General features: G+C 50.2%; 1 protein-coding gene across 1 annotated transcript; it reads left to right on the top strand.

The window, feature by feature from the left end:
• Positions 1-117: 117 nt before the first annotated feature.
• Positions 118-15,855, top strand: LOC119109047 (uncharacterized). The gene is made up of 5 exons (XM_037232585.1): positions 118-192; positions 7,306-7,577; positions 8,729-8,993; positions 9,121-9,497; positions 15,840-15,855. The coding sequence occupies exons 1-5, from the start codon at positions 175-177 to the stop codon at positions 15,853-15,855; spliced, it is 948 nt and encodes a 315-aa protein (XP_037088480.1). The 5' UTR covers positions 118-174.
• The last annotated feature ends 9,164 nt before the right edge of the window (positions 15,856-25,019 follow it).

The following is a 25,019-nucleotide window of genomic DNA, read 5'->3' as shown; positions in this document are numbered from 1 at the left end:
CGGTCTCCACTCGAAAGCGACGCCTGAGGAGTGCTGGGCGTGCCGCCGGACCGTTAGACGGGCCCACGAGCTGCCGGTCGACCGACCGGGACAGGCGCGGCCGGCCGAGCGGGGGCGACGGCGACGCGGAGGACTCGCCGGCCTGAGTTGCGGTGCCGGCGGACACCAGCCGCTATGGCCCTCGTGGCGTGGGTAAGTGCTGGACGCGCTGCGGGGTCCACTCCAAGCTCATTTCCGGATGCTCATTGAGCCGCGTAGCCGTCACGACAGCATTTTGCGACAGTCAGAAATGAGATGTTCCCCCGTCTTGTCACATAAATATGTCATATATTCCGTTCGTTAGCGGAGTTCGTTGTCATATATCCCGACCATGCGACGTAAAGATGAGATTTCCTCAAACCATATCCAAAAGCATATACACTCACCTGCTATAGGAACTGCTATAGGTACTCACTGCTACTGCTATAGGAGAGCAGTTGCTCGTCTAGAAGGTCTCCTGACTTCGCCCTACCAGCATGCCCCCCAACCCCAAGTTTTATGTGGTATTTTCCCCGACCGACCAGAAAATACTGCTTCCAGACAGGAGATATCCCATACAGGTCTAAAACTCCTTTAAAATATTCGGTCTTTGGAAGGTCTAACATGCATTGCTCATGCATTCGGCTACAACGCCCCGGACCAACTGTTGCGGGTATCGCCACCGCCCACCCACCTCTCACTCATGTCCATGTCCATGCTGTGGCCGGAGCTTTACACACCTGCAGGGTAAAAAACTACTAACAAAATGAAGGATGCTAAATCCATCACGAAGGGGAAGAGAGCAGCTTTCCAGGGCTCTCATTCAAACACTGATGCTCTCGCTGCACCCAATCTTTTATCAATCAATCGATCACTCGTTCTCAACATTACGTCTCGCATGAATGGATACGCCTCCTCAGTAATTATGAGGGAACCCAAATGTGTAAAATGAACGTAAGCAAGCTATTGGGACCACGCAGCACTTTAATACAATATCCGTACAATCTATTCAAAAGTTTCGTACCACCGTTTTGCTCGTGTTAGCTGACACAAGCATTACAGCATTGCTATGTAGTGGTGCTAAGTGTGGAGATCATGCAGGACAGCCACGTGCAATGCATTAAAACATTGCCCTGAACTAGTGCGAGTTGTGGAGATCATGTAGGACAGCCACATGCCAGATCCTGACAGCCAGCACCTACATCACAGCCGTCAATTTACCACAAAAATCTAGCTGTGTGAAGGCAAAATGTGGTGCGCGTACATTCCAAAGTCGTGTTTCCATGGATCGACCAATGCAGGGAGCAGCGTCCATATCATATGTAGACATGATATCATATATGCGTCAGAAGTCCACGATGGCAAGAATAGGAAGATCATCATCGGCTTACACATAAATCACTGGCAATTATTTAAAGAAGATGGTACTAAAATCCCAGCGATGAAGGAATGAGTGCGATTTCTCGACCGCACGTTAATGGAACATTCATCAGTTAACAGTACCGGAGGTTGAGACCCTCAAGCCATGGGAGGCCATGCAGCTGCAGACAGATCCGCCAGGCGGAGCGATGACCAGCCTTCTGGCAGAGTCAGCACATGGTCAGAGCCGCGGCTGGAGTACACGACCGAGCCCGATCAAGTCACGTTGAGAGCCGCTGCTTCTTTGTCCGAGCGCAACGTGTTGTGCTTCATTGCTCACTGCCCTTACAAAAGCTCCCATTTCGCCCTCGGTCGTTGTGTGCCATCACGTGACCCGTTCCCGACTCAGCCTGCTACCATCCGTTAGGCCGGAATGGTGACCTAGATATGTCGATATTAACACGCGCTCGGATGTGGGTCAATTTACCACCCCGTAGAATTTTCCGCAATGGCTTCCGAACGACGCGGCGTAGCCGCCCCAGATATTGCACATCTGTAGATAATTGAATAGCAAATCGTTTAATGCATTTTTTGGATGTAACTTATGAGGGCACTAACCTACATTAAGTCCAAGCCAGGCCATGGATTTAGCGAAGTCAATTTCAAGCAAATAGCTCAATCTGATGCAACAATGAAGAGTTAGACGGACCTACACATCTGTGAGACACTTTCTCAGGAAACATAACAATTGAATGAGCAAGTTCCATGACCTAGCGTCAGGTATAAAGGTCCCACCAAGGCCAAAGTCAACCTGCTTACTTACTCTAGAGCTTGCTGTTTGGGATAGTTTCTGGTGCTCATTTCGAATTTATTGACAACAGAAACCGCAGTATACGTCTACCAGACTTCTTAAAAGTCGTGATAAGTCACTGACTTAAAACGACCCAGGTCAACGTTTTGTTTCTAGGAGCATACTGCTTAGCGTTATTTTCGTTGGTTATTCAGACGCAAAACTCAATGCAGTCCCGTATAATTTTGGTCACCATAACCTCCAGAAGGTCAAAAAAGGTCACTGACCTTGAACAGACATTTTACATTTTACTTAGAACAGGTATCTAGGTCCTGCGGCACTAAGGAGACCAATCTGCAGTATAACTTTGACCTTGTTTGACCCGAAGGAAACGATCTAAGGACCTTAACTTTGTCCTAAGTGAGTTCACATATAGGCCCACGCACCCTGTGAATTTGGTGTTTCTAGCTTTCTTCGTTCCTGAAATCTTAGGAAAGGGGTTCAAATTGGCCACCGCCCGAGCGAAGGGTGTCCGACCAGTCACCCGGGCCCGCGTTAATGCAACCACCGAATACTTAATCGACCGACCGGTTATAGTGCCGTTATATTGATATCGAGAAACCCAGGGTATGATTCCAACTAGGAGCCGAGAGTTATTAAGCAGCTTCCAACATTTTCCCCATGGTAAGACGACGCTGATTCAAGTGATAAGACAGAAGTGATAGCCTTATTCCTCGTAAAAAAAAAACAGGTGAATGGAGGCACAGATGCGTTGATATCTCGACAGCATGCCTTTATCGAAACGGAATAGGTTATAGATTGCGATATATGATTATGCCAAACAGGTATATGACAATGACATGTAGATTCGTTTCGATAAAGGCATGGTGCCGAAATTACAACACGTCTGCATCTCCATTCTCCTGGTTTTTCTACGAGGAATAAGCCCATTACTACTACGTTATGGGGGATGTAACAAGGAGCAATTGCAAGCCATTACAACGACATAGTGCATATCTAATTAAGAATTAAAATGCGCAGGAAATACGTGCACATGTGCACGAATTCAAGATAGCAGGCATCACACATCACGCACCATTCATACTTGCAAGCGATTCAATGAAATAGGCATCGCACATCATGCATCACTTCTACATGCCTCAATAAGGCCGAGTATGCAAATGTGATTAGTGCCTCGATGTGCCAGCTCAAAATATTAAAACAGCGTATGGGTGATGCCTGACGCGTGATACGCGACGCATGCTTCATTGAAATCGTTTGCATGTTTAAGTCGCGCGGACATGGCGGATTACGCATCAGGCATCCCCCATACACGTGAGCGATCTTAGCTGGCACGCATCACACATCGATGCACTTATCACATATCACATAATAGGCCATGACTGAGCCCTGTACGTTAAGATCTGGTCGCCAACTGTGGATAAAAATTCACTTATGTTCCTGTCTGGGTGGTTCTGTGCTCTGCGGATGGCTTGGAGCTCGAAAGGGGCATAGGGTCCGCACCCCCCTGATTTTCAGTCTGAGCGTGTGTCGTCAAAAAAGGTCGTCGAAAAGAGCATTCTCTGCTTCGTGTTTTGGCGTCTCGCACAAGTTAATTATTTGTCAAACGAATAGGCCTCATGGACTACACGACATAGACTACGCTCCCTGCATGTTTTTCACAAAGGTTACACAAATTTTCGTGAACCACGTTTTTGCATACAAATATATATAGATGAAAGCAATGCTCTTGGGCTATGAAAAGAGGATAGCTGTAGTCTCTTAAAACAGTGGCTCCTGGGTAATGTTTTGTCATTCGGACACGACTACTATCGACAAAAAATTGGACTTAGCAAAAGGGGAACCTATGCGCTCCTTCTGTGGCGACAATAATTTATAACCAATTTGAAACGAAGGCCCTGGCCGTCACCCCGTTACAACCGACTTTCTTAGCTAGATGCATCGGTGCTGGAAAATCGACGCACGGACAGCGTGCCCTTGAAGAAATCTTAGAGTTCATGAACAACCAGCATTGCAATGAAGTCTTGCGATGGAATATGCGGGAAAGGAAGGGGTCCCATATTTACATACCCTAGTGAGAGGAGGAACAACCGCACAACGTTAGAAACGGAGCTTTTTATCAAGCCCACCAACTCCGGCATGATTCTGCACTGCCAGCCTGCGCATCCAACCTCCACTAAGCACAATGTAACTCGTAGCATGTTACATAAGGCTCTAAACAGCTCATCGATTGGTGGAAAAGAAAGAGAGAGCATAAACAAAATCTGGACTTTGTTGTTGGGCAGCGGCTGTTCTCCACGACTTAAGTTAAAATGCTGTTGGACAGTGGGTATTCTCTACGACTTTAAGGGAGGATATTGAAAGAAGCAAAACAATCTAGTGCGTTTAGGGAGGATGGGTCGTAGGAAAGTGGAACGCACCTTTTTGGACGACGAATTCCTAGCACTACCTTACATGAGCACTTGCTTGGAAAATTCAAACCTATCGTTAGAAAATCAAAACTGCGCGTACTCATAACTGGGAAGAATGAAAACGAGCTAAAAAAGCACGTGGAAAAATCTTTTATCTTGTAGCCTAAGTGCCTAAGGGGTCAAATCGGGGAAGCAGAATTGAACGACAAAAGGCTGACGGAGATAAAAGTCAACACGGTTAAAGGTCGAATTACAAAAAATCAATGGACAAAAAGCCGACAAGAATAGTCAAAAGTAAAAGTCAAGATATTAAAGTCGTTAATAAAAGTAAAAAACCCAAAATAAATTCAAAATGACGCAAACTTAAGCGACAAAGATCCGAAATCGGCAAAAAACCGCCAGGAATGCAATCCAAACCAAAACACGTCACAGGTAGTCCGGTCAAAAGATAATCGGCCGATGGGGAGCCCTGCTTCGAAGACTGCAGCATAATTGCGCGATTTGATGCCTCAGTGTGTTGCAAGCAATGTGTTGAAAGCAACTTTCCTGACCTTCGAAGCATACGCCCATAGAATACAAGTGATAGATATACATCGCATGGACCGATATACATCGTATGACGCATGATATTGAAACACATTTACTGACGTGGCTTAACCGTCACATGTCTGTCGCGCGAGCAGAAACTTGCCTGGCTCCTAAGATTTCTTCTCGGAAACCAGCTCCTGTTCCGGAACCAAGAAAAACCCAGGGACAAGTCTGAAATTAGCTAAACGATCCATCAAGATCCATGATTCAGCAACGAATTGTGCTCATGAAACCAGCAAGAACCAGGTCCAGCATGACACTCAGCTACGGTATCCGGCAAGAACCAAGATCCAGCTTGGATCACGCACATGGATCCGGCAAGAACCAATACCGAGCATGGATTTAGCCGAGAGATTTCGCATAGATTAAGATCCAACCTAGAACATGTCCAGAAATCAAGCAAATACCCGGGACCACGCTGAACTTGCGCCGAAGTTCCAGCAAGAACCCAAGCTCAGTATGAATAAAGCCAAGGAAACCAGTGAGGACCAGTTGTTACCTGGAATTGCAGTCAGGAGCTGGTGGGAATCTACATAGCGCACACATAGCATGCACGCTGCGCTTGTTAATGTTACGCATAAATGTGCAACCATCTTTTATTTCAGGACCATTGACCTGGCTAGTAGATAACAGCAAACTGGTAGCCCCGAGCGGGTGTTAGTTAACAAGGTAATGGGAGGCGAGAACAGGCATCTGGTGCTTTCTAATGGAATGGTTTTAAACCAAAAACCTGAGTATGGTGTTTGTGAAGAATCGGTCGGAACCATAAACCAGAGCTTGGTCTTCGTGAATGAAACAGAGGGAGCCAAGCACCAGGGGCTGGTGTTTGTGAAAGAGCTATTGGAGCCAGAAACCCTGACCAAGGAATTGAGCATTGAAACCAGACCCTGGAACGAAGAACCAGGGGGCGGCGTTGGTGATAGAGCTATTGGAACTAAAACCCCTAACCCAGGAACTGAACATTGGAACCAGACGCTGGAACCAGGAACCAGGATGTGGGGTTTGTGGGAAGCCGATTGAACACGGCAACTAAGTTCTGGTGTTGCTTAAGGAACCAGTTGGAACCAGAAACCCAAATTTTTGTGAAAGAACCAGTGATCACCCTAGGCTAAGGTGTGGTACGTCCAAAAGAGCGAACGGGATGCAGGAACCAGGGAGAGGTGTTTATGAATGCACCTCTCGAAACCAGGGTCCAAGATCTCGTCTACAGTAGTGGGGAAGTGGGAAACTAGGAACCAACATTGGGAACCAGGCAAGTGTCTATCCAGAACCAGCACTAACAACAACAAAAAAAAACTTGATTTGCGGCTGTACGCCGGCTCCTGCCGCGTGCACTTCTGTTGCTCGTGACCGTCCCAAGATATGGCTAAGTAGGAGAACTTTTAGGGGTGCGAAAAGAGGCTAGCAGGGTGCTCGTAGCAGGTCGGCCACCTGATAATACCTGGGTAAACTAGGCGCTTGATAGCAGATCGGCCACCTGACAGCACCAGGGCCAACTATGTGCCTTGGGCATCGTTCGGCCGTGAAGTCGCGAGGGCTGGCTGTCGTCGGGAGTGTTTTTCGGATGAGCGCGGGATGGGTCAGATTGGAGGGTCCAGGGATGTGAAATGATTAAACCCATTAGGGCCACAGGCACATCCGAATGCACCAGAGTGACATTCTTCCACGCCAGGTTTCCGCACCCGATGACTCTCCTGGATTAAATCTTTTTGAATGCCTCTTTACTTACATTTATCCCAATGGACGTTTACCCATGTGGACTTTTTGCCCTTTGACTTGTTTTGCCAACCCGACGTTTATCCCTGTCAACTGTTACTCTTTTCGACTTTTTGTCTCTCGACGTTTTTCTAACTGCTGTCATTGTCAACTTTGTGCTCTTGGGCTTTCCGAGATTCCGTTTTCATCCCTGCAGAATCTTAGCTCTTTGGGCTTATTTTCGTTTACGTTTCCTGATTCAGTTTTCGTTGGACTGGTTTGCCATCCAACTTCTCTGCTCCACGTTACCTGACGGTGCGACCCGCGCCGTTCTAACATCCCGTGACCCCACCACTGCCCCCAGGTCAGCGGGCAGTGTCACCCGCGCCGTTCTAACGTCGCGTGACCCGCCACTGCCCCCAGGTCAGTCGGCGGTGTCACCTGGGCCGGTCGGGCATCACGCGTCTGGCACTCGTCGGTGCCATCGTGCTCTGGACGGTCATCTTCAACGTGCTGACCTTCGGCGGCCGGGGGCCGCCGTCGCAGCCACCAAAGGGCACCAGCGGCTCGCTGGCGCACGTGCGCCAGATTATAGCTGACACGCTGCGGGCGGCTCCTGTGACCTCTGTGCGGTCGGTCGCCCCGGCGGTCCGCTCGGCTGCGTACGGTGGCCACGAGCCGCTCAGCTGCTTCACGTGAGTGCTGATCTAGGCCCCGCCGAGGGCCCGAGCGTGGCGGCCACTCCAACGCTGGACGAAACGAAGGGAGGAAAGAGGGCCGCGGAGAACGGCACCGTGAGCATGCTGGGGTGTGCGTGACAATGCGGTGTCTAGTCGCCGTGTCCCGACATTGCAACGTGTCATCAAGGCAACGTGGATGCGTCCAGTGGGAGTTCGCAGCATCGGTGTTTAGGTGCAAAGACATCTGCTGGTATTGGTCCAAATGCTGCCTGCATATACCGTGGCGTCTACTCCCTGGGAGTTTCCACCGGCTTTATTTCCAATAAGATATAGCGACGGTATTAATCTAAGTAGCCCATCTGTCCATACATTATATCTAAGACCTGCCGACTTAAATTTGCCAGTTCAAAGTTAGGACTTTGAGGACTAGTGATGGAAGAAATCTGGAGCGAGGGTAAAATCACGGATAACATTTCAACCTCAACAGCGGTATTTTTCGGCACGGCAAGACACCTAATTAATTTTTTGCAACGTAGGAAAATCACGATTCGTCCAAATCGACGAAATCATGCTGAGGATTAGCGCCATAATAGATCAAAACATCTTGGCATTTTTTCATGGCAAAGTCAGCCCTGGTTGCCAACGACCGATCACCTCACAGTGTAGTGTAAATCCCTGATATATGTGATACGCATTAGTTCGGCCGACAGCTTCGTGCGTATAGCTTCTCTAGCTCTTACTACGGTCGTCCTATGTGGTGTTTCACGCCATTTAAAGCTTTATTATGGCATTAGTAATTGATTATAAATATCGATTAATCATGCCAGCAAGTGCAACATACTGATTGCGAAATAGATACACCATCAATGGAACTTTCGATTCCTATGTTGTAGACCGACATTGCTGTTTAAGGCATATGTAATTCGCTTACGCTCACATCCTGAACTTTCAGCGGTGAACTTCAGCGTCGAAAGATATATTAATTCCGCAATGATTCGCAACGAACATTCCCTTGTCATGGCACGCATTTGATATCATCTTACAAGTCATCACTTCGTGATTGAACGTCCCAATACACATGTGTTGTGACGGCGCGGTCTCTGACAGTGAGATCATGGATGTGTAACTTCCAGACGTGCGTCATTTCCAGACATGTTTCGTTTCAGAGATGCCTCAACGTCGGAGCAGCGCTCGTTCAACGAGTCGGAGCAGGCCATGTTCCGCTACCTGTTTGACTGGCCCGAGGTGCCCACCAGCTCGTGCAAGCGCATGATCAAGTTTGGCGGCATCGCCGGCGGACAGAACTGCCTGGTAGACGGCGACAAATACGCCTGCCTAGACCCGCCCCTGAAGCTGGCAACAGCCACCGACTGCCTCGTCTACTCCTTCGGCATCAACTACGACTGGAGCTTCGACGAGGCCGCGGAGCGGGTTCGGCTGCGAGGTGCACTCGTTCGACCCAAGCATCGACTACCCGGAGGGTGCGCGGTCTCCGGGCATCACGTTCCATCACTTTGGCATCGGCCGGAACAACCACTCCAACGTGTACGGCTGGCAGATCTACACGCTGGACGAGATCGTGACGCTTCTCGGCCACGAGAACCGCACTATCCACTACCTGAAGATGGACGCCGAGGGCGGCGAGTTCGACATGATGGCGCAGCAGCTGTTGGACGGCGCCGGCGAGTTCGTGCTGGACAAGGTGGAACAGATCGGCTTCGAGATCCACTATCGCCTCGACCCTCGGCTCCAGATGAGCTACTACCTGGAGGCCAACGAGACGGTGACCTACCTGCGCCAGCTCGGCTTCAACATGGTGCAGTGGGAATACAACAAGGTGGTGTGGCAGCGGTACATGTTCCCGGGCGTGGAGCGACCAGTCAGCCTGCTGTACGAGATCCTGCTGGTCAAGAACGGTGTCGACTCCTGGGACCGGTCGATCCGCGGCCGAAAGGAGGCGGAAGCGGCGGCGGCGGCGGCAGCGGAGGCAGAGGCCGAGGCTGCCGCCCAGGCCGAGTCCGCCAGCAAAACGTGATTGCTGCAGGCTCGGGCTCCCCGATGTCCAGCCTCAGTCACCGGTCGGGTCGCAGCTCGCTTGGACTGCTGCTCAGTCGCACGGGCCGTACTCGTCAGCGTCCGCCCGTCGGCTGGCGTCGCCGCCGCGGGCGGTGAAGGCGTACCTGTGTGACAGATAGTCGACGTCACAGCCCTGGTGACAGGTGACGAGCGCCACAGGTCCGACGGCACGTGAGAAGCAGATGTCATCACCCGATGACGGATGACAGAACGACCAGATGGTGACGGCCGACGGAATAAGTGCCCTAGTGTAGGGCGTACCACGGGGGAGGGCGTCCTACCCCTTAGTGGGAAAACCGGGGCTTTTTGCCTGGCATCTGCCTGCAAGCTTGTAGACTGGACAAAATTGAATTCGCATGGTGCACATTCTATCTCCCTCGAAGTTTCCGAAGATATGTGATCAACATCGAGGACTTGATTCATTTTGTCCTGCCCCACGTGCCCTCAGGTAATACAACATTGATTCATCGCAGCGGATGTAGTTGAAAGTTGACGCGGAAGCGGACAACGGGAAAAGAACAGCTTGTTACCCACGCGAACGTACGATTTATTTGTACTATCAGGGGGAAAGCTTTAAGCATCCCAGTAAAGGCTCTGATGTGTTTTTTACTATGAAGCCTTGTTGATTTTATAGTGCGTGCATTGGCAGCTGACGTGGTTCCCTAGAAGTGGTTTGTGATAAATTTATCGCGAAATATATTACCGCGACGAACTCGGTATCCCAAGAAAGCGACCCTCGCAATTTATAACACGGGTATGCAAAAGGGTGTATTCATTGTGGGTAAAAACTATGGACAATATGCGCTACATGTTGTAAAGCACGCGATGCCGGCACGTGACCGGCAGCTTGATGATTCCAGACTTGCGAGTACGACCAGTGTAGAATGATCCACCACGCACACCACGACAATAACTTCGCAGGGTTTGGGGAACTCAAGTAGTCGATTTTGAGAAAACATTTGTGCGTGCACTTTGACATGCATCGGTGATTTTGAGCGATAGACGATCACTGCATTTGGGTCGGTTACCGTAATGAAAAATTACCACCAGGACTAAATGCCAGTGATTCTATAAGAGACGCCTCTTTAGCCCTGAATGTTTTTCTTACCAGGGTTGCAGTTTTGCTGCATGACAATCACGACTTACGCGGAAATCCCCATATGCTGCCCTTGTGTCAAAGTGCAGGAACACGCACAGCACAAGTTTTTCACCGAGGCTAGGCGCATGCACTGATCGATGAGAAGAGCCAGCCACCGCTCACTTCCCTTGCGTGACTCGCAATCGAGCACGGTGGGATGGGCGGACTGACTCAGCACCAGTGACTCAGCACAGCTCGCTCTGCCGAAGCCGCCGAGCGCCGCCGGAGCGCCGCACGCCGGCGTGACGCTCCCGTTCGCGCCACAGGAGAGTGGGTCGCACGGTGACGGGGAACAACAGCTACCAGGACAGCCATTGCTGCCAGCAGCTCTCTCTTCCTCTCTCTTCAGCCGCCAGCTGACAGGCGGGCGAGGCCGGGCAGCCAGGCTGAGCCAGCGCCAGCGCCTCCATTCGCAGGTGTTCACAGGCCGAGCCGCCGGCCCCGGGCGTCGTCCTCCATTATGGCCGCGGTAACCCAGTGACACACATCGCGCCTCACACGTGGGCATCCGCTGAACTGCGATGGCCATGGGCAGGTCGACAGGCGTAGTCGAAGCTGCGAGAGGCGGCAGACGAGCGTCGTGGGCTGCCCCACGGCCTTCCTTCTCCTGTTGACGTTGCCCAGCGCGACTGGACCTCACTGCGTTGACTTTATGCTTGTGACAGTTGCTCATGGCAACAGTCTCAAGACTTACCATCGCCGTTGCAGCTTCAAATGTCACTACCGTCGTGACGATTCGCGGAACAATGCAAAATGTTGGATTGTTCACCAGTGGACTATCAGAAATCTTAACCATGGGCGAAAAAAACTAGTCGAACACGTCGGTTAAATCGTAACGCAACGCAGCGAGCTCGTTCCTGACAGTAGACTAGCACGCTAAGAAACTGTTGTTTCTATCGTCTGACGGTTCACACGTGATTCTTAGATGTTTCTTTCAGTTTCATTATGTTCGCTTGGCTTACAACCGCCGAAGGCTTCGACGGACGACAATTACCCGTCAGATTGGCTTTCACAGGTAATCCCAACTGATGATCATGCGAATTCAATAGTAGTTACCATGTCGCCATCATTCCTTCAGTGAGGCTAAATATGCCTCTAGGTCACGTAAATACGTAGCAGGCTGTTCGTAACGGGTTCCCGGGCCGGCTTTCAGTCCGTCCGGTCAGCGTTTAACCGACACGGCCGGCTGTATTCACGCCTCCGGGTCACTGACCACGTGACCTGGCCGCTGTCGCTTGTGCGAGCCAGACAGGCCCGATATTTCGGTCCAAGACGGTCCGGTGCGGCCGGGTGTTATGTTGGTTCAAGGGAGCTGACTGTGAATGCAAGTGACCGAAGTGAACAGGGCTACAAATATATCCCGGGATTCAATGGCTGCTTCCTGGACACCACTTGGTCCGGGAACTAGGGCCCAATTTCGCTCTTTATGGAAAGGTCTGGTCCTCTTGGGTCCATGACATACTTCCGAATTTTTCTGGGGGACTTTTTGGGACCTTAGATCATTTATATCGCTCAGCCAATGCACTTTTTAAAAAAAAAATCTTGGGGATATTCGTGAAACGGTGCCGAAAGATTATTTTATCCCAAATGCATCCGAACTTGTATTAAAAAATCGCCAGGCTAGGGCACGCAAAGTTGTGTACTAAAAAAGCACCATAAAGTTAGACCGTGATAGAATGAGCCATCCAATTATCTAAGTTTAAGCTCCTGAGCTTTATTAGACTGACACCATGATATCTGTTACGTATCTGCCATGACATGCCAATCACTACGAAAATCTTGAATAATCATAAAGCTGGATGACTACGGATTAGCACACTGCAAGGCTAAACACATCCCTTTCTGTGAAATTCTACTTTGCTAAAACATCTCCGGAGAAAAACGATTTCCTTCCGCTCAGTTTAATTGGAAATGCACTTCTTCAGTGTTGGACACAAAACGAGCAAAGCATGTGGCGCTTACAGAAAAAGGACACATGATATCCTGCAGCAATAAAAAGCATAGGGTAAAGCTCTTACCCAACAGTTTTCAGTCTCCCCGCTGCACGCCTGCAGATGCCAAATTTCCAGAAAACTAATCAGCAGCCGCCCTTTCACTGGCAAGCCTGAACACAGCGCACCAAATCACGCCACACGACATTCCGTGACGACCCCATGCCATTTTAGCAGCTGAGAAGGTGCATGGCAATAGATGAAGCGCCTCCACTCCAAGCATGCTGCACAGGCCAATGCACTTCCCACAATACTAAACCATGGATATTTAACATTAGACACGACTAGCTGAATAGCCACCATCGTTTGCACTCCACTGTACCTAACCTGTTCCCGAAAGCATCTAGACGCGATCACCATGGCTAGATATGCAGCGTCGCCATCATGTCCGCACCACGTTGCACACTGCCGCCGCCGGGTCCCATGAAGGCGCCATCCGCACATTACACGGCAACCACAGCAACCCCTGCGCCCAGCAACTGTCTTCACGACGCTGTTGCAACGTACCCCGATGTAAAACGCAGTGGGGCGAAAATGGCACGCTAAGACAACGTCGCGGCGACGTAGTCAGTTTACTTTGCTAACAACAGAATGGGTGAATTCAAAGCTACTTACACCTGGGTCACTCCATTTTCCGCCATGCAATCGCATTTACATATCTAGTAGTTGGTATATTTGTGATTACGTATTCACGCATATTTGTACCATCGCATTTACATCGTCTTTATATGAAGTTTGAACAGGTTAAAAGATTACACAACATACTTTCTAAGAGTCACAGGGGTCAGTGCATCCATGACCACCACGCGGGTTATTCCAGGTTTTATTTACTCCAGAGTCCATTGCACCTGTTCTGGGTCAGGTTGGGATGAATTCCTCGTAACACTGGTTCTAAGTCGAAATCGGGGCGAGAGCCTATAAAACCAGTCAGTCGAATTGAAAATAAATGTAAGAAAATATCTGCATCAACAGAATGACAGCTGATATATGTACCAAATAGGGGCGCCGGTAGCGTGGTGGTTAACGCGTCTGCGTTATCACTACGCGTCTGGGAAACCAGAGATGCGGGGTATGATTCCCCGCGGTGTCTGCCCTTCCTGCCAGGGTGAAAGGCAGGTGACGCCATATAGCCTAAGCAGCGGACTGCGTCGTAAAGCTCCAATGGCACACCTATGTACCAAATACCTCACGTTGATAATCAGTATGAAATACATGCATCAAATAACCTTTTAATAGTTCGCCAGAGCACTTTGTCATAAGCTGCTGTCTGCAGAACTGACTTCATCTGGCTCGGTTACGGCATCGAGCCTTTTCTTTCGAGTCAGAAATTGAGTCGACTCAAGTTGAAGTTGGGAGTTGGAACTGTTACTCGGAGTTAAAGTTGGAAGCAACTCCAGGGACCGCGGCTCTGAGTTGAAATCTCATGTGCAAGTGCGGAATAAAGCTCGAGTCTGGTATTAATATCGGAAACAGTTTCTCCTCTCCGGCCATCCGGAGATTTACAATGCTTTTTTCTTGTGTCCGTCAATTGGCATTGGCGACATACCCCCGTCTGCACATTTGTTTTTTACATGTCCACACATCTCATTTTTCAGCATCTCGCGCGCGGCGTGAGGAAAAACGAGGGACGGGTACGGCAAGCTTCTCAGCTGGGATTTCGATGAGCCATGCAAATGCTTGCATCCTCCCCCCCCCCCCCCAACACGCACACCATCGCACATCCGATTGCGATTTAAGTCGACACCCACTCGGGCCACACCCGCGCGGAGCCGCACCTCGTCAAGTAGGCCGCACGCGGTCGCCAACGTGCCGGCGTCTAGAGATGGAGCGTGCCTCTCCTGAATACCAGTACATATATTTTCACTCGTCAGAAATGTGTTCGAGCAAAAACGTGCGGCTTATGCCAAAACCATGGGCGCACCATCTGTGGAGCCGCGCAGGTGCGTTTCGTGGCTCCAAATATTGACGCAGGTTTAAAGCGCACAGGCTCCGAAGTCTTCTGCCGTGTGTGTGACCGTAAGAATGGTCTCGTCTTCGTCTACACATACACGGCTCGGAGTGGTATGGAGCTCGACTCCCGTACCTCTCCGCAGGGCGATGACGTCAGGTATCCCGATGATGACTGAGGTGTTTCGCTATGGCACATCAGGTGCGTGACCATCAGAAGCATTGGCACACTCAGCCAGCTACCACAGCCGAGGGTGGCCAAATCAAGTGAGCTGGTGTTAGCACTCGTAAGGGAGGGGGAGGGGGACACTGCGCGTTTTAGCTGGGTCCGCACCTAAAACATTGCTAATTGTGCATCTACTAGGAAGCTCACCTACAAACTAGCGTAAGTGCCGGTTAATCAGGTGTTCCAAATGTTCTATTGCTATACGATTGGTGAGAATAAATAACGTTGTGGCTACTGCATAAATATCTCATCAGTCAGTTTTTTGGGCAACGTAGGGCATCGCTGCTCTGGACGTGGAAAAACACTTTTTATTACCATGAGGCACCAAGTGCCTCATTGTAATACCACATCACTGTCATATAATTTTTGTTTGGAATCTTGATTCAGGGGCCTGGGCACCAGGGGCTTCCCTGCGCCGCTATCAGCACCTGAACACCGTTTCGAGGAGGCTCATGAGGATAGCAGTCGGAAATACAGGCCATCGCGTCTAATATTTCCTTTATACAATCCATCCACTACCGATGGGGCTGTTCCTCTTTCTTTCTCCGCTACCCACTCTCTTTTTTTGTACCCGCCTGCCACCTAACCGTTTGTGTTTTTTTCATTTCAGTTCTAGTCTAGTGCAAGTGTAAGGAACATTTTCACCAAGGCCTACTTTGTGCATAAAGCTTATTGTGACTCATGGAAGTGCAAGCAGCACCAGGGCGTAGCATTTCGTGAAGAATCTACCCATCGCTTTGTAAAAGCCATGTATCTCATCATGATGGGATCTACCCGGATATCTGCCCAGATGCCTGCCCAAATACCTGCCCAGATACCTGCCCCTTTCACCCAGACATTATGACGCGTCCATGGTGAGATTGTGTGGCCAGTAACGAACTGTGCCTCTCTCATCTCAGGCGGCTGCGCGTCTAGCGCGCTGCTGTCAGGCCTCCGCCGCACAGGAACCTGTTTGGACGATCGACCGTCCTCCGACCGTCACTTGACCCGTGACCCGGCGTACCCGGCCTTTCGTCATGACAGCGGCCGTTCGCGGGGAGCTGTGTTCCCCAGCTATGGGAGCGGAGATCAGCCGGAGCGGGGCAGCCAGTCACAGACGATAAAGACCACCGTCAGGAAGCAGGTGGTGCCGGGTCCGGCCGGGTGCCGGCCAGGGACAGAGCTAGTCACGCGCCGGCGTGGGAGGACGGGGGGGGGGGGGGCGGCTGAGAGGGCAAGGACCAGAGGCGAGCTTAGCTGAGAGGAGCAGCAGTGCATACTGGGACCGTTAGAAAGGCAGCGTTGCAAACTTATTGATCCTGTGGACTCCGCAGTATCGCACGGTGCATGCAAGCAGCAAAACCTGTTTTTGTTTACGGTCAGATGCAATCTTGAAGAGGTATGGCTCGCTTTTGTGAATCTGGTGGGACGCTGCTGGCCGTTGAAAGCTGGCAAGAGTTCGATCTTTATATTCAGCACAAATTCACGACGCGTTCGATTTTGTGCAAATCTGACCGTAAGATATAGCTTCCTGACCAAAGGACTGTGCGCATACATGGGTCAGATACAGGGTTACAGGTCAGACGGGTCGTAAACATAACACTGCTGACGCTTGTGCTTACGCTGATGCAAATGGTGATGTAAACGTAGTGCAAGCGGGTCAGAAGTATGCAAACGTGGGAAGTCCTCCTATGTTGGCCAATACGTTGTGACACACTTTTTTCTTATAAGTGGCTTCAAATGCTGCCCAAGATGCAAGATGAGTGAATGATCGATAATTTACTCGTGTGTAACCGCGGCTCCTTGAGGTCGCGCAATATTACGTCGGCATTCGATGCAAACCACTACGGACGCCCAAGGCAATAAATTGCCACGCCTCAAATCCCACAAGTCATACTTTGATTAGGAGCTGGCTTTGAGTCGCGATACCACGAACACTCGAGACCTTCAAATTTGGATAGCCCAACCAGGCCAGAGATCACGCCCAGTCGAGCTATTGGTAAACTAAGTGGCGCATTCTTCAAACCTCGGCACAGTGTTGGAAGCTCCAAAATTTTCCTTTAAGTTCATTACAAATTTTCCAAAGTCGACTACAAAATTTTCCAAGTGCTGTCAGTTATCACACTTTTCTTCAGCTTGTCATTGGGAAATTACAGTACATTGAGTGGTAGTCAACAGAAGGGCCACATTTCAGTAATTCGTGTTAAATCACTTGAAATGAAATAAAACATCAGTATTCAACAGGACACACTGAAACAGCAGTCTCAGGCTCCATAACATGAAACAAGTGCGCATATACATCAGTGGGTAATCTGTAGAAAATCTTACCATACCATGGGTTCAGGCGAGTTTATTTCTCCCAAAGTGTTGCTGTTAGTAATATGCGGTTCCCCCAAAGTTGCCGACAAGTCGCTTGGTGAGAACGCAGTTTCGCAAAATAAGTTTGGAGCTGACCACGGAGAAATGACGCACAAAAGAATGTCAGTGAATGTGCCACGGACGGCCGACTACGCACACTCCACCACGAGGAGGCTACTCAAGCTTCACCATGGTCACGCTATTCATGTTCCATCACAGTCACGCTTCTCCCACTCCACGTGGTAACTGGCTTTAAAAACGGCAAGAAACACCGCAAAAACCTCTTGCTCCTTTGCCTTTCAACCTCCGGACGCCACACGAGGCTCCGCAGATACCAGCCGAGCAATGCAGACGAGCAGCATTCTCAACCGATTTACCGACACAGCGCAAGTGTAATGCCTGACAGACAAGTTCAGGCCGGCCAAAAGGATCGGAGTCGGTCGCTTCGCTGACTCCGGCGGATAGTACAAGGCATTAATGGGTTTCGGTGCGTCGTAATAGACAAATCCCCTTCCTTGATTTGCGACGCCAAATTAAAGGGCTCGTGTTACTCTGGGCTCCGGGCGTTTTTGCCACAACAAGATCCGGTTGTCCCTGAACAGTTTTTTCTACTTATAGCGACGTTTTTCGACTTCAAAGGATATCTTGAATGACCAGCTTTAATTTCATACCCTTAAATGGCAGGCATCATTTAAGTGCCCAGTTGCTTTCACATTTTGGTACTCCGGATACCTGTAAGTGGTAAGAAATCCAACCAACCGCAGTTCTGAACGAGTACAGGTGAGTCCTGCTTCTTCGTAATCGCGATGCCCATCTCTAGACAGCTTTCCTGGAAAATCTTACAAATCTGTTCAAGACATGGGCGCGACAAGAAAATTTACGCTCGTGACAAATCAGTCATTATGAGACGAATCTTTGAAACCAATTGGATAGTTTTGCGATGTTCGACCTTCAGGCTGAGCTGGGAGGTGGACGGAAGTCACTGAATAGTTGAGACGTTTCCGACGCTGAATTGCTGGTGATTCTCCCATTTGCACTGCCATGACACATTGGTGAACCGTGTGTAGGTGCCCGCCTGTGGTGGGTGCTTGGGTTTGCGGTTGTTTGTCAATGTTAGTTGCATCCATGGCAGTTAGTGCGGTTCGTCTTTAATGATAGGTTAAGTCGTGTCCGATTTTAAATTGGTCTGCATAGGGCGAAGGAAATGGAAGCTTTGCTCACCCGCAGACCGATGCGATTCTGCTTCTCGTTTCCTATTCTCCGGCATTGCTCAAAAACGACTCCATTCAACATTTACACGCTTCGTTCTCCACATTTTCAACGCGATTTGTCGTGTAGCTGGGCCGCAACACAGGCTGCTTGCTGTTGGGCGTTCAGATCTGGTGGGTGCAGAATTTGTGCTCTTGCAGATACCAAAGCATGACTCTTGATGGAAGCAGCAAGTCCCAAGCTGTTGCACCCTCTGGTTTCATTTCGTCCCGAAACAGAGAGGTAAACATAAACTGTTTTTGTTGTGTCATGGTGGAGCACAAAATATTTCATTTCACCTAGTCACAATCCTGGAATGCAAAATCTCCTGGCATACATTAAAGCCGGAATACGTAACATACATACATACATGCATACATACATACATGCATACATACATACGTAACATACATACATACGTAACATACATACATCGATACATATATCCGTACATACATACATACACTACATACATGCGTAACATACATACATACATACATACATTACATACATACGCAACATACATACATACATACATTACATAGGTACATAACACGTCTTGTAACGAATTACAATACAAGTGGGAGTGGTAACCAATGTGAAATGCCAAGCCGATATATTGCGACATCCCGAGATCATAATTATTACATGTACGGAAAATACATGGACGAACAAGCTCAACGATTCGCAGATCCGCAACGTCTATAGCAGTTGGAAAAGAAACCAAAGGTGATGGGATCGACGTCCCGTGAGACCCTATGCCGACTGGGTCCCTAAGATCCGCACTGGATTTTAGACGTAGGCCGAAAATACCTTCGCGGTTTTATACAAGCTGCCCAATGGCACGCGAACGGTGGTTATGTATTTACGAAAATGTAACTGACAGACTGGGAGCAACTGTGGGTGTTCGCTGACGTCCAGGCAGCATCTATTTTGGCTTCAAGAAGACTTGACCTGGTATTATTTCGCACCTGAGTTGGACAGAATACACATCAGCTTCCCTCCTGATATAACTCATCTGATAACGCATTAAAACATTGCGATAAGTTGTCACCATAGGCCGTAGTGACGAACATCAAATGCTTTTTTAATACAGCATGACCTTTAGAGGTAACAACTTACAATGAACAGGCTAACGTATTAAGCGGTTCGCGAGTTAACACACGGGAAACGCCGCGAAAGATAATAGCACTGAAGGGTCACGAGCTGCCAACACGTATAGGCATATGTTTGCACAGTGCATACGGGCCAAATAAAACATTCAGTAAAGAACTGGTGATTTCCCTGTCAATCTATCACATATCTCAATATCACTGACACAGCATAGAACGGTGATGAAATTAGCAGTATTAAATCATATATAAAAATCACCTTTGAACGACGTGCTTTTGGTATGAGCTTTGGCTTCACAATGACTTCGGTCGTACTCTTCTCGCGCGACTGTAACAACTGTTGCTTGGCTGCGGTTTGTCGGCCACCATTCTACCGGCCGACCCACAGCACTCAGCAGCGTGCGGTCAGGGCGTCATACGAACAGCGGAGGTGTTGTGGGCCGACGGCCGATGTACGCTGCAGGCCAGAAATGCTCCTTCAGCGCCGTCACGTGCACACGGCCGCAACCGACGCCGTCGACAAACAAGTGTTTGAATTGACCACCGTGACTTCGTGAATCACCGCCGCGGCCAGCCCGCCAGCGTCGAGTGGCAGGTGTCAGGGGAACAAGGAAATAAATGCTGTCAGCCGACACGCATGTTTCAGTGCCAGCTGACAGCCCTGGAGCAGTTCTATCAAATGTACAGGTCGCACTTTCCGCGCTCTCTTATGATATTTTTCCCCGGACTGCCGTGTGCTGTCAGCCACGCTACCGGCTGGAGAGCCGCTTGCAGTGACGCGCCCTCGGCGGATCATATGAATGAAATTGGCGTTGTCGGCCGACGACAGGCATACATTGCTGACCGACAGTGCCCACACAGTGCTACACTGCCGACCGGCAGTGCCACACAGTGCTACACTGCCGACCGACAGTGCCTACAGTGCCACAATGCCGACCGGCTGTGCCCACACAGTGCCACACTGCCCACCGACAATGCCCACAGTGCTACACTGCCGACCGACAGTACCCACACGATGCTACACTGCCGACTGACAATGAAAACGCAGTGCTACACTGCCAACCGACAGCGACCTCACAGTGCAATCATGTGCGCCAGGTGGCGCACGTCACGAACGACAACATGTATTTATGACTGGCCGCCGTAACTTTGCAAATCGCTGATCTGGTCGGTCAGCAAGCATTGAGCGATGGCTGTTAGAGGCTCAGCCCAATAAAATGGGTATTTTTCGCCCCTCCACCGACAAATATGTTCCAATGACAGCTGATAGCCCCACATGTTGCAGGGTAAAGATCGTTTTGCCCACATCACAATACATTTACCTTTTTTAGGAGATATACATGGGATACACCAAAGGAGCCACCATTTCCTTTGTAATTATTTTCTCCTCTCCCTGCGTCCGGTCCATGTATTCATTACTGGAAGTTGCCTTTGGGCTTTCGAAAAAGCTTTATGGCAGGCTCTGCGTTGCAGAGATGTCCGCATGCGAACGTGGTCTTCTGGCATCCCATACAGACTGCGAGTAATGTAACTCCGGCGCATCATAAAGGCGTACACACAGTTGGATTCTTATTGTCGGGAAGGGTAACTTTCATTCGACGGACATTCTGTGTCCATGTTCCCACCGCACGCCGGCGGCATGAAGCGGGATGGAGTGGCACATAGTGGCATGTGGAGTGCCACATGCGCGCACACAGCGGCGTAGAGGTGCGTGATTTGCCGTTGCCCGTGCGCGTGTGCCGCTGCTCGATGTGTGGTCAGAAAAAGTCCCGCCCGTAGCGACAGCGGGGGACCATTAGGCTCACGGGATTTACCGTCAGAGATCAGCGCTGGTGCGACTTGACAAGCCCGGCCACGCTGTCACAGCGCGGCGTGCGCTGTTGAGCGTTTGATGGGCGAGAGAGCCCAATTACAGGTGGCCCGTCTCCATCTGCACAGCCTCAGCGCAATTTTCAGGATGCACAAGAAGTGTGATAACCGGTACGTGTTTTCCGTTCAGTGAATGCGACATTCGATCCTACCTGTCTTGTTATCTGTTCGTTCGCGCCTTCCCAGTCCCGAACCGCACGCACGACGCACCACAGTGGCGTCTGCACTTGAACTGCCCCACCGGAGTCCGTCGGAATCGCGCCAAGGTACGCGGTGGTGCACAGGGCACAATAGCGATGTGGAGGAACTGGCTCCTAAATTGGGAGCGCTATACATTTAACAGGGGACATGGCATGACGCTACCAGATAAAGGAAATTTGACGCAGCCATGGCAATGCAAATACCCACGCAAGCTGACGTTATGGGCTACGGCGCCGCGCGGGGGCAGCGCTTGGATCGCCAGCGTCGACCCGGCCCCATGAGACGGGCATGGACGCCACCCGGGTTCCAGCACCAGCCGCTAGGTGGCATGTCTGTGCCGCGTGTGCTCCGATGCCGGGCGCGGCGTGGAGATACACCGCACCACTGCCTTCCCCTCGTGTGGCCAAGTCCGGGTTGTGAGCAGAACCGGGTACACATTATAAAAAAGGCGAGTGATAGGCACTAGAATGCGTGTGGCAGCTGTGGAGTGAGCTTTGCGCGGATGGCTTGGAGCTGGATGGCTGGGCTTGGGTTCTACTCTCTTGCTTCGTTTGCTCTGGATGCCTAAATCATTTCTGCTTAGTTATGCTCATTATTAATGCAATTATCCGTTTAATTTCGGATAATGAAAAAAATTTCGGATATGTCCGTCCCGGTGGCTCAGTTGGTTAGAGTGCCTGCATTCCGACCCACCCATCCGTGGCGGGATGGGTTCGAGTCGCTTTAAGGCGCTCGCTATTTGCCCTTGACAGGTATGGCCTGCGGCCGGTGGCAGCGGTCGCGCTAAAGGTCAGTTGACGTCAGAGGGCAGGACGGACCGTGCCGAGCATTGCGGCACGTAAAGCTTTCGCAACTAAATTCTGTCGTTGCCTGGAACTGCGCGATCGGATGGTGGGGGTCAGGGCTCACACAACAATTACTGCTTAGCGTGAGCGCTGATCCCAGAAATCCATCCATTCAAAGGATTCGGACCAAATTTATAAAAAAAATTTCATTTGCCCCGCTGAACGTTACCGACTCGTTGTCCGTCCTCAGCGCTGTGGAAAGTAGAGGAAGCACCTCTTATGCTAGAAGTAACGAACTACAGCTGTGTGCTGCTTTGAATACCCGGGCGTAGCGGACTTTACGGAAATGAGACAGCAGATAATCAGGCGAAAGCAGCCACTCATTCCATCGAAGAGGTGCAGGCTAAGGTTGGTGACCAGGAATATCTGCCATATCTACGCACCTGTTGTCAAACGCCGTTTAGCAACGAGTGAACTGAATATAACCGACGAACCGCCCTAAAAGAAATGAAAGACGTCGCAGAATATTGGGAATCTAGTGAAAGGAGCACCGGTCACGAGGAAATAGCACTGTGTCGGCTTCATATAGGTCATACAAGGCTCACTCATTCCTGAATCCTAGACCGAGATTCCAGCCCAAAATGTGATGACTCAGTGAGTATTGACTGCGCGTCACAGTCAGTTCCAATCTGGGTAACATTGGGAAAGCACTGTGTCACCACTGATCTGTGACATCAGCACTGATGTAGTGTAATTTGTAGTACATTTTTGTCACCTGCTGAAAACTATCCTGATTAAAGCTACGACGTTTGGCAGCATCTTACAGCTCAACTTGCTCATAAAGCGAAACGTCAACGCTTCGACATGTACTCTGCACATGCTCACGCTGCAAGCGTTGGCGAGTACAGATTTACATCATTAACGTATTTAGCAGTACGTTTCTGGTTGGCATGAGTCGTTTGCCACGGAATAAAAAAGTCCTTAAACTGTGGCACAAATCACTATTTAGCATATAACAACCGCTTGCACGCTTGCTTCGCTGCGCTAAGTGAAAAATTTGGAAATTTTAAACGTGTATGCTTTGATGTTTAAATCACGGTTTTATGTGCCCTGGTTGCCGAAATATCGCGCAAAGCGCGAATAAGACTCGGCCACGGGCCGCGCGGTGTGGACTACCTGGGGCGGCTGCCGACAGGAGAGAGCGCCTTTCGCCTGCGCTCTATGCAACACGGTCGAACCTGTTCCATGGGATGAGCGAATGATCGTGGGACGTGGCCGGGGATTTATGACCCTTCTACCAACTGCCAGCATTTTTAATGTTGGCGGCACGCACTGCCGTTGTAGTAAACAACATTGTATTGTATTGAACAGTGAAAAACGGTCGGTAGCAGCCAAATCAGTTTTCCTGGCTCGCGCACACGGGGCGCTACAATCTAGAGCACGTGATTGTCCATTCGATTCCCCATCAGTGCAAGCTACTCCCGAGTGCGCCCCGTGCCCTGGGTGCAGAGATGTGGCACGAAGCGTGTAGAACTATGGAAAGGAGCAAAATCCATCATCCTGAGTAAAAGCCATCCATCATCACGGTGTTGGTGTTCTTGCCAAGATGTAGCACAAAATGTAAGAAGCGGCCGGTAACGGCCAAATTCATCTTGCCGACTCGTGCACGCGCTACACGCAGCACGTGTGACATGGCAATTCATGCAACATTATTGTCTGTTCGATTTCTTATCAATACATGCCACTCCCCAGTGGCTCCGTGCCCTGGGTGCCAAGATGAAATCACGCATACTTTTGACGGTAACGGCTGGTATATAAGGCACCAGCATCTGGCAATACGTCCTACAACTTGCAGCGTAACGGTGCGTTGCACAAACTCGCGATGCGACTGAAAGTGTACCTACGACAATTATGAATGTTGGGAAACCAAATCCACGCCTGTACGCGCACGGCGACCGCTACACGCAGCGCGCCGTCAACCACCATGCCTGAGCCGAGGCCGCGCCTACTAACAACCCCCCCCCCCCCCTCCCTCTCGATCCACAGCCGGACGGACCGGACGCACGCCAGAATGCCCGTTCTTTAACACGCGCTCGGGTGGGGGAACAAATTGACCCCCCGAAGATTTTTCCAGAATGGTTCAAAACGGCGCGGCGTAGCCGCAGCAAATTTTGCATATCTGTAGACAATTAAACAGCGGATCGTTTGACATAAAAATTAGATGTATCCTGTAAGGTCGCTGACCTATGGCTGGCCAAAGTCAGGCCATGGTTTCAGCGAAGGCGATTTCTAGGGAATCGTTCAATCTGATACGACAACGGAGTGTTTGACGAAGCCATACATCTCTGAGGTGCTTTCTTAGGCACCACAAACATTGAATGAGCAGATCACGTTGACCCAAGGTCAGGCATTGCAACTTGCAGCGCAACAGTACGTTGCACACTCGCGATGCAACTGGAAGTGAAGCGGTCTCAATTGTTAATGCGGGGAAACAACATTTAGGCCTCTAGGGGCCTTGCGTGCCGAG

Source organism: Pollicipes pollicipes, unplaced genomic scaffold (genome assembly GCF_011947565.3).
Source record: "Pollicipes pollicipes isolate AB1234 unplaced genomic scaffold, Ppol_2.1 Scaffold_7228;HRSCAF=8575_pilon_pilon_pilon, whole genome shotgun sequence".
Classification (NCBI taxonomy): Eukaryota; Metazoa; Arthropoda; class Thecostraca; order Pollicipedomorpha; family Pollicipedidae; genus Pollicipes; species Pollicipes pollicipes.
Note: the sequence above shows the minus strand (reverse complement) of the source record. Positions and strands in the feature narration are given on the sequence as shown.